Source organism: Dichomitus squalens, assembly GCF_000275845.1.
Source record: "Dichomitus squalens LYAD-421 SS1 unplaced genomic scaffold DICSQscaffold_113, whole genome shotgun sequence".
NCBI lineage: Eukaryota > Fungi > Basidiomycota > Agaricomycetes > Polyporales > Polyporaceae > Dichomitus > Dichomitus squalens.
Genome location: NW_006766995.1, coordinates 525 through 9,049, shown reverse-complemented (window position 1 = coordinate 9,049; position 8,525 = coordinate 525). Strand labels below are relative to the sequence as shown.

The 8,525-nt window shown below is 51.0% G+C and overlaps 3 protein-coding genes across 3 annotated transcripts; all 3 read left to right on the top strand.

Annotated features, from left to right (window-relative positions):
• Positions 1 to 480: 480 nt before the first annotated feature.
• On the top strand, positions 481 to 1,381 carry DICSQDRAFT_175632 (uncharacterized protein; the record flags this gene model as incomplete). The annotated part of the gene is made up of 3 exons (XM_007371515.1): positions 481 to 517; positions 579 to 902; positions 963 to 1,381. The coding sequence occupies 3 exons, from the start codon at positions 481 to 483 to the stop codon at positions 1,379 to 1,381; spliced, it is 780 nt and encodes a 259-aa protein (XP_007371577.1).
• A 2,753-nt stretch (positions 1,382 to 4,134) lies between these two features.
• On the top strand, positions 4,135 to 4,704 carry DICSQDRAFT_17832 (uncharacterized protein; the record flags this gene model as incomplete). Its single annotated transcript, XM_007371514.1, has 1 exon — positions 4,135 to 4,704. A coding segment is annotated over one exon (570 nt), but the record flags the coding sequence as incomplete, so codon positions are not given.
• Positions 4,705 to 7,278: 2,574 nt separating this feature from the next.
• On the top strand, positions 7,279 to 8,210 carry DICSQDRAFT_175630 (uncharacterized protein; the record flags this gene model as incomplete). The annotated part of the gene is made up of 4 exons (XM_007371513.1): positions 7,279 to 7,433; positions 7,460 to 7,598; positions 7,671 to 7,894; positions 8,171 to 8,210. 4 exons carry the CDS (start codon positions 7,279 to 7,281, stop codon positions 8,208 to 8,210), a joined length of 558 nt encoding a protein of 185 aa, XP_007371575.1.
• Between the last annotated feature and the right edge of the window lie 315 nt (positions 8,211 to 8,525).

Sequence of the window (8,525 nt, the reverse complement as noted above, 5' to 3'; positions counted from 1 at the left end):
CGCAGGGCTCATAACCTGTTAGCTGCAGTGGGCCTCAGAGCGATCACAATGGCCTAAGTCGAGCTCTGTAAGTCTTATCATTGCAAGGAAACTGTGCTACACACCTAAGTCGAGCTCTGTAAGTCTTAAGGACTGCAGAGTCGACTCAGGCGCAGATGACGGCGCACAGAGCGCGTGGGAACTAGCTAACACGACCATACACTAAGTGGCGCTGGAATGGCGCCAAACAGACCAGAAGTGCGTAAGGTAGACACTATTCTAGAGTGCAATCAGATCTACAGTAATGGAGACTACTAGTGAAAGAAATGCGGTATCTCTATGTGAACGAGAGTTGTGACTATACGAAAATTACCGTAGATAGCGGACAGCGCGAACTATGTATGGCGCGATGCGGGACTTTGTGCGATTAAAACCGCAGGCGCTACAGCACCGACTCCAACAGAGAGCGATGATGACTATGCAGTCGTTGGCCCTGTAGGTATGGTCCCATGGACGACCATTTCGGGCGGTAAGACAGGTACGTCGCATGAGACTGACTACGAAGTCTATTGTAACGCTGACTCTATGACCTGGAGTAGCGGAAGACGACAAGCGGATGAAGATATTGCCGGAGAACACATCAGACAGCGAGTTGGAGTACCTGGGCGATCCTGCCGCACTTTCCACTCCCGTAGCCTCCTCGCCCCTGGCCCAGGCGATTGCCCGGGAAGCAAGCCTTGATCTTCATCTGGAGACGGGAGGAGCTGGAGCGCCCCAACCTTCTCGCCAGTCCGCAGGCATGCCAGACTCCGATCGGGCGACACCTCTTCCACCGTCCATCAAATCCGGGATCAACGAGGATCTTTCCACGACGGCAGGCCTTCTGCAAGCGGCTGCCATAGTTTGGTCGCTTGGGAGGCGGTGTTGGACGGCCGAGTAAGAGCGCCAAGCATCGTCGGCTGAGTCGTCCAATGCTGTGGCAGACGATGGTGCGAAGACAGGAGGCCACGTGGGAGAGGAGGGAGATGAGGTGTCGCCTATGGTAATGGCTGCCTCACTGGAGGTCTTGGAGGCCCTCAAACTCATCGTGAAGAACTCACCACTGGAATGCTTCCTGCGCGGAGTAGGAGAATTGACCACGAACGTCGGGCCCGACCTACCGAACTTGACCACATCCCCTCCAGCCGAAGAGGGAGAAGCTTTGACCACAGGCATTGGGACCAACTTACCGGACTCTGTTACATCCCATCCGGCTGCACTTGGGGAAGCTTTCCGCAGGCAGTGTCTGGCGGGAGTGTATCGCTTGATCATGGATGCTGCACGGTTCAACGCCAAAGCGAATGAGGGGGCTATGGACGACATGAGAGCTCTGAACACCACCTTGATGCAAGCGACCAACTAGGCGACCGACAATTGCATACAGGCGGCGTTCCGTGGCAAGTTTGAGGCTCTGAGCACGCACCTTGAGATGTTCGCGGATGAGGGACGTCTGGTACAGTTGTGGAGCGAGCAGCAAAGATGGTGAATACATCTATGTAGAAGTAGTGACTGGAAATAAGATTTGTGTGTCGTAATATTGTAACGTGTGCATTTCGGGCGGAAAATAGTCATGACCAAAGGTGGTGACAGTGACTTCCTGGCCGACCGGCTGGGCAACATATTAATGATCTTGCAAAGTAGTGACCGGATTAAAACAGCACAAATGCAGTTGGACATAGCTGGTACACAATTGAATGTTATTATGGAGTAAAACAAAGTGGTGCTCGGCTGGGAGTAGATGGGTGAGTTTGCCACCTGGCCGGGGGCGGGCCCAGATATGGCCTGGTCAAACCATTCCATTGCTCTTCAGGTCAGACTGTGCGCACTTGGTGTGCTCCATTTTTTTCCCTCATATCTACATAATTTGTTACATTGCAGTTCGCAGCAACGTGGCAATGGGCCTCCGTAGAGCATGAGGAGTGGTCGCTGTGAGCATGAGCTTCACATGCTCAGTGCAGGCCAGATACCTTCAGAAGTCTCTGCATGCTGTCATATGCTTGCATATCATGTACATAATACAGCTACATGCAGTAGCTAATCGTATCACTCGTGCAAACCACTATGGGTAGTACTAGTAGTACATAATGTGCATAGGAGCCGGCCGGGTAGCAGTTGCCCAAATGGGGTAAACCCGGCCGAGGCTGCGGCTGTGCTAGTCTTGGGCATTTGTCACACCTGGGGGGTAAGCAACTCTATAAATACTTATGTAATGGGCTGGGGTTGTTGGTTGTAAGAGGCTCGTAAGAGCGATGAGAGGAGACGTTCGAGTGAAGTGAACTGTAGATTGGGGGTACAGGAGTCCCCTATATATACAATTGTATATCTGTGGCTACGTAGTACTATAGAGTACATTTCCAGGATGCATAGTCATGCAGAGAAGCTGTGTGTATACCACATGAGTAATACAGCCTCAGTTATTGCAGCAACCGGCTGTGCCGTTCTATATCTTGTGACGGCTGTGTTAGGCAATCTGTGTAAACCAGCGCCTGATCAACACTCCCCCTCGCTAAGTATCCGAATGGTTACGCAAGCGTAGCAGGCACTTTAAGCAGCTCTGGACTTTGAGAAGCAGAGACCAAGTTGTGAGCAAAATTTCAAGAACTTCACTACACCAAGGTTCTTGGTAAAGATGTCCAAGGATTGTCATTTCGGTCTATATGAAAGACATCAATGATTCCTTTATCATGTACCTTGCAGATATAGTGATATTGGATGTCAATGTGCTTTGACCTTGACTCCATCACAGGATTCAATGCAATAAAGATCCATCCTTGATTGTCTCCAGATAGAGGTATGTGATTGACATGATAGTCAAGTTCAGCAAGTAGATTGCGAACCCAGACCACTTGGTGACTGCAATTGCTCATTACCATGTACTCAGCTTTCATAGAAGAAAGAGTGTTGGTCTTCTGTGCTCGTGATTGCCACGTGAAGATCCTGTTTGCTAGTTTCAAGAAGAAACCGGTCAGTGACTGATGAGAGTTGGCATTGGAGGCCCAGTCTGAATCAGTACCAGCGACGAGGTCTGTCTGTGAAGCACCGTCATAGACTAGGGAGACTCGTACCACCACCTACGGCAGCTTTCCCACGATCGTCAGCCAATAGGAGCGGGCTACGTCGTGCGGTCAGTCATCCCTCTGGGCGACGGTCTATAGCGTACGAGAAACAGCAGCAATACACACGGACAGTAGGATGCCCCAGGACGCTACCAGGCGAGGACCGGCAGCATCGCCACAAACCGCCTTACAGACAAGGAAGACATCAACAACCGTAGCGACAGGCACACCGCCTACCAAGCAACTGCGGTCCACACCGGCTACAGCCACCTTTACGGCAGTGGTAGACAAGATTCAGACCATGGATGAAGCTCTCGCTGTCTTGCGAAAAAATCAGTTGGTACCGGCGGCTGGAGAACCCACGGCAGAGGGCCTCATCACGAGCCTTCATCATGTAGGGGTGGGACTCTCAGGGAAGATGGCATGGGCGTCGGAGTGTTGCATAGCATTAGCCGTCTATGCCAAGGCGGTCATAGAGAGCGCGGTAAGCAAATCATTGACGGAAGCTGTACTCACCCGCTTTGAGTCGTAGACAAAAGAACTCATCAGCACCCTGGAGGCGAGGGTGGCCGCCACTGGCAACCATATTGCTGAACTCACAAACAAGCTGGCAGGGGTTGCGGAATGTGCAAAGGAGAAGATTGAAGGGGCTGTAGAGAACATTCGGGAGGCAGGACGCACAGGCCTCCCCCTCGGTGAGTCATCACCTGGCTCTCTCCCTTTCTCCTATGCAGAGGCTGTAAGAGCGAGCCTCCCTGGTACCACACGAGCTGCGCAGTTGAGTGTTGTAGACCGGGAGAGCATCTGTGCGCGACAGATCCTTATCGATGGCTTCCCTGGGAACTGCGATGGCACACTCTCGGAGATGGAGATTCTAGAGCAGGCTAATGACGCGCTTGATTACCTCTCGAGAGAAGAACTTGACGTTCCGGAAGGCCTCCGCTTTACTGCAGCGAAGGCCCTCCGGAACGGGGGAGTAGTTCTGGAGCTCGCCACACCAGACCTGGCGAAGTGGATAGTGCAGCACGCACGCGATTATGAGTTTGTGTTGAGCCCAAGGGCAAAGATTCGCCCTCACCAGTACAAGTTGGTTGCGGAGTTTACACCGGTTGGGTTAGATCCAACTGATACCACACAATGGCGACAGACAGAACTGGATCTTGATCTTCAGGAAGGGGCAATTGTAGATGCTTGCTGGATTAAGCCAATTCACAAGCGGTACCAAGGCCAACGTTTTGCTCACCTATTGGTTACGCTCTCCTCTCCAGAAGCAGCCAACAAGGTTATCCGAGCAGGTCTGGTACTAGCGGGCCGCCATGTAAGTGTAAGGAAGAACCTAGCAGAACCATTGAGGTGCTCCAAATGCCAGCGCTACGGTGCAGGGCACCTGGCCAAGGAATGCCCTCAGGAACGGGATACATGTGGGACATGTGCACACTCACATCGAACAGCAGACTGTAAGATACAAGAGCCGCAGCAGTATCACTGTGTGAACTGCAATGAGAAGGGTCATGCCGCATGGGACCGGGAGTGCCCGGTATTCCTAGACCATCTAGGCAAGTTAGATGCTCGCTGCCCAGAGAATTGCCTCCAATTATTCCCTACAGGCGACCCAGATTCATGGGTCCCTAAGATGCACGATAGAGCTGCCTCCGCTACAAGAGTTCAGCTGAGGGATGTTGTAGAGGAAGGTATTGCGAAAGGACCAAGGGCGCCCTCGCAACGTGCTAGGGCGCAGAAAGAGCGTGCACGCATGGTGCAGACGCAGCTCCCGTTTGGTTCACAAAGGTCCCGGGTTGATGACACACACACACTTGACACAAAACATGATAGCGCACAGACAGACGGTACTGCTAATATCTCTGTTTCTTTTTCAGGACGTGAAGAAAGACAAGCACTGAGCCACAGTGCTCCAAACTGCTGCGCTGAGCCTTTCCCATTCATGACTTCTCAAGTATGGACTGCTGCACTGACATCACTGATACTTTCCCAGGTTATGCTCACTGGCACATGTGTGCAGTACGATACAACGTCCCTATATACATTTGCTAGCTATGCATGTATCCAAGACTTCAGATCCCTTGTACCTATGCGTTGTGGGCGTCCGCCCGCTCTAGGGGCGGGGGAGTTCTGACGAACGGCGGGGATACCGCCGGGCGTACTCCTGACTGCAGCAAGAGGCGAGTCCCAGGGACGCAATTGTACCCATCGGGCAGCAGGTTTGCAACCCGCACCCTAGCCTTCACTGGCCAAGGGTGGACGGGCGGCCGCAACGCATAGATACTGAGTCCTGCCACTCACTGATCCTTCACTAGCATACCTCTGCACTCCACCCCTTCCGGTCTCCGCCCAGCCCTTCCCCTTGCACCATTTGTCACCGCTACTTCCCCATTACATCCTCCTAGTTTGCTCGAGCCTCGTGCTCACATTGTTCCACCAAATACCCACTCTTCTTTGTGTAGACAGTCTTTGTGTTTTAAAGCCTACCATGAGGCGCGGCCTGGCAGGGCAATAAATGGGATCTAGAAAGAGAAAGAAAGAAAGAAAGACTAGGGAGTAATCGTTTGTCCCGACTAGATATTGGCAGATGTAGAGTGCACGATTAAGGTGTTCTTCAGATGGGTTATGTTAGAATGAGAGAAAACAAGCATAGATGAGGGCCCAGCGGCACCTCAGAACTCAGACACAGACAGGAGAATTGGGCTTAAACCGAAGGCTTCGTAGTGACGGACTAGGGATTGTACAGTGACGTGGCTACGGCATCGTACTGCTAACATTTGTCCATGTTTGTCCATCCAATGCAATTAAGCGCTGACACTAACAGGTTGGACACAAACTGGTCATGGCGAATGCCAGATCCGGTCTGGTACCGAGCATCAGGTAGAGCAAGGATTTAATTGCTGGAGTCGGTGCTGTAGCGCCGTCAATTTGAATCGCACCAAGTCCTGCTTTGTGCCATACATGGTTTGCGCTGTCCACTACGTATGGTAATTTTCGTATAGTCACAACTCTCGTTTACATAGAGATATTGCATTTCCTTCACTAGTAGTCTCCATTACTGCAGATCTGACTGCGCTCTAAAATAGTGTCTACCTTACACATTTCTGGTCTGTTTGGCCCCATTCCTGCACCACTCAGTGTATGGTCATGTTAGCTAGTTCCCACGTGCTCTGTGCGCCATCATCTGCACCTGAGTCGACTCTGTGGTCCTTGAAACTTACAGAGCTCGGCTTAGGTGTGTAGCACAGTTTCCTTGCAATGATAAGACTTACAGAGCTCGACTTAGGCCATTGTGACCCCTCTGAGGCCCACTGCAGCCAACAGACCGGAGATATGCCAGTCCTCGAGTGCAGCTAGGACAATAATAAGACGAACTGTTTCAAAACACACAACTGGGGAGAAGATCTTGTCGAAGTCTTCGCCTTCAACTTGGGAAAAGCCCTTTGCAACAAGTCTAGCTTTCTTTTGACCGTCAGTTTTGGATTCAAATATCCAGCAATTTGTCATGACCTTATGATCTTTCGGTCAGTTGACCAGATCATAGACGTTGCATGCACGAAGAGCCTCTAGTTCTTGATTGCATGCGGTAATCCACTTTTTTGGCTCAGTCATAGGTAGACTGGTGATGTCACGGAAAGTCCATTCACACACATTACGTGGCAGAACTTTCTCCCCCTCAATTGGTGGTATTGCTTTTGCGATTAGTTTTTGGATGAGGGATGCTCCCCCTTCCTAGCATAAATCTGCCATCTCAATCTGAGTTGAGCCACAAAGCGCATTAGTGACTTCATCTGACTGATTTTCCTCCTTGTCATCATCATCATCAGATTCTTCTGAGTCATCATCCTCATCAGATTCTTCATCTGGAGGTTGCGCTAAACTATTATCATTGGGAGTGCCTGAGCGAGGTTCTAGAGATCCCTCTGCAGGTTGAGGGGATTTCTCAGCCTCAGTGTCACTGCTACCAGATGAGATAATAGGGGTTTGTTCCCTAGTCATGGTCCATTTTAAGGATGGAGGTAAAACAATTTCATTGTGCGAACACGGTTGCAATCGTGGACTATATTTGAGCTAGATCCGGGAACCTGTGACTCATTCCGTGGACTTGGAACTAATGCAGGGCAAGAGTGACCACCTACTACTACTGTACCACCTCGCAGAATCCCTCCACCTACTCGCCCGCCTTCGCCCACTGGTTCACCTCATGGCGGACCTCCTCAGGGTGGCGGACCCCCTCAAGGCGGTGGACCTCTGCAAGTTGGAGGACCTCCTCTGGGAGGTGGACCCCCTCAAGGACCTGGCGGACCACCACCCGTGGCACCTCTTGGCGCACCAGGCATCGCTGCCGGACGAACCAGAGTCCGTGCACCCAATGTTTTTGACAGAGATCGTGACAATCTATGCACTTTCCTCAACAAACTCTTCCTGTTCTTTGAAGCACGACCAGCCGACTATGTCACAGACCAGAGCCGCATTGTCACTGCCCTAACGTTCATGGACGGACCAAAGGTGATCACCTGGAAGGTCAGTTATATCGCTCAGGCCCGATGAAACGGTTGGAACACCTGGACTGCATTCAGAACCGTCTTACAGCAGACCTTCCAGCCCATTGAGGAAGCCGCTACAGCAGCATCCAAGTTGTACCACCTCGGATACCGACCTGCTGCGCTGGACACCTTCAATGCGCAATTCTTCCACCTCTGCCCCCTAGTCGGTATACTCGAAGACACTGCCCAGCTATCCTTCTACAAGGAGCATCTCCCAGAAAGCATGCGACAATGTGTTCACCTCACCTACCCCGTCCCCACCACCATTAACAAGTGGGCAGCATGGTGTCGTACTTCTCGAGGTCTGGGTGTGAGAAGAGTTTATATAACAAATCTCTATATGTATGGGTGAGGGGTGAATCTCAGCTTTCTATAAACCTAAGAAGCTCTGCCACAAGGTGTATGAGGTTTCCTGTTTTTCCAAAATTGACCTCGTCGAGTTCGGGTTGGTTGCGGTTGTATTCGACAATTCTGACAAAAGTCTGTGCAATGCTGTCTAGCTTTGTGGTGCTGTGTGTGTTTACTCTGACTATGTAGACCCTTTACCAGCTCCACAGAATCCTTTCACAACTTTTTCTGGGTGTACTGATTGTTTCAGCAGAGTTTCCCCTATATCTGGCTTTTCTATACAGTCTGTGCTTGTTCCGTGAGTCTATCTGAGACTCTTCCTGTCTTACCTATGCTGACTAGCCCTCTGACTATCAGCTGATCTGAGTGTTACCAATTGCTAAACCCCAGGAATCCAATCCTGCTAAGGTCCAACTGACTAACACTAACACTATACTTACTTCAACTGCTGAGTCAATATGTCTCTCCCCTCTTAGGAAAGGCTATACAACTCTCAACTGATATGAAACTAGACTTTCCAGCCTCACTATCGATTGCTTATGCAGTTACTGAACAC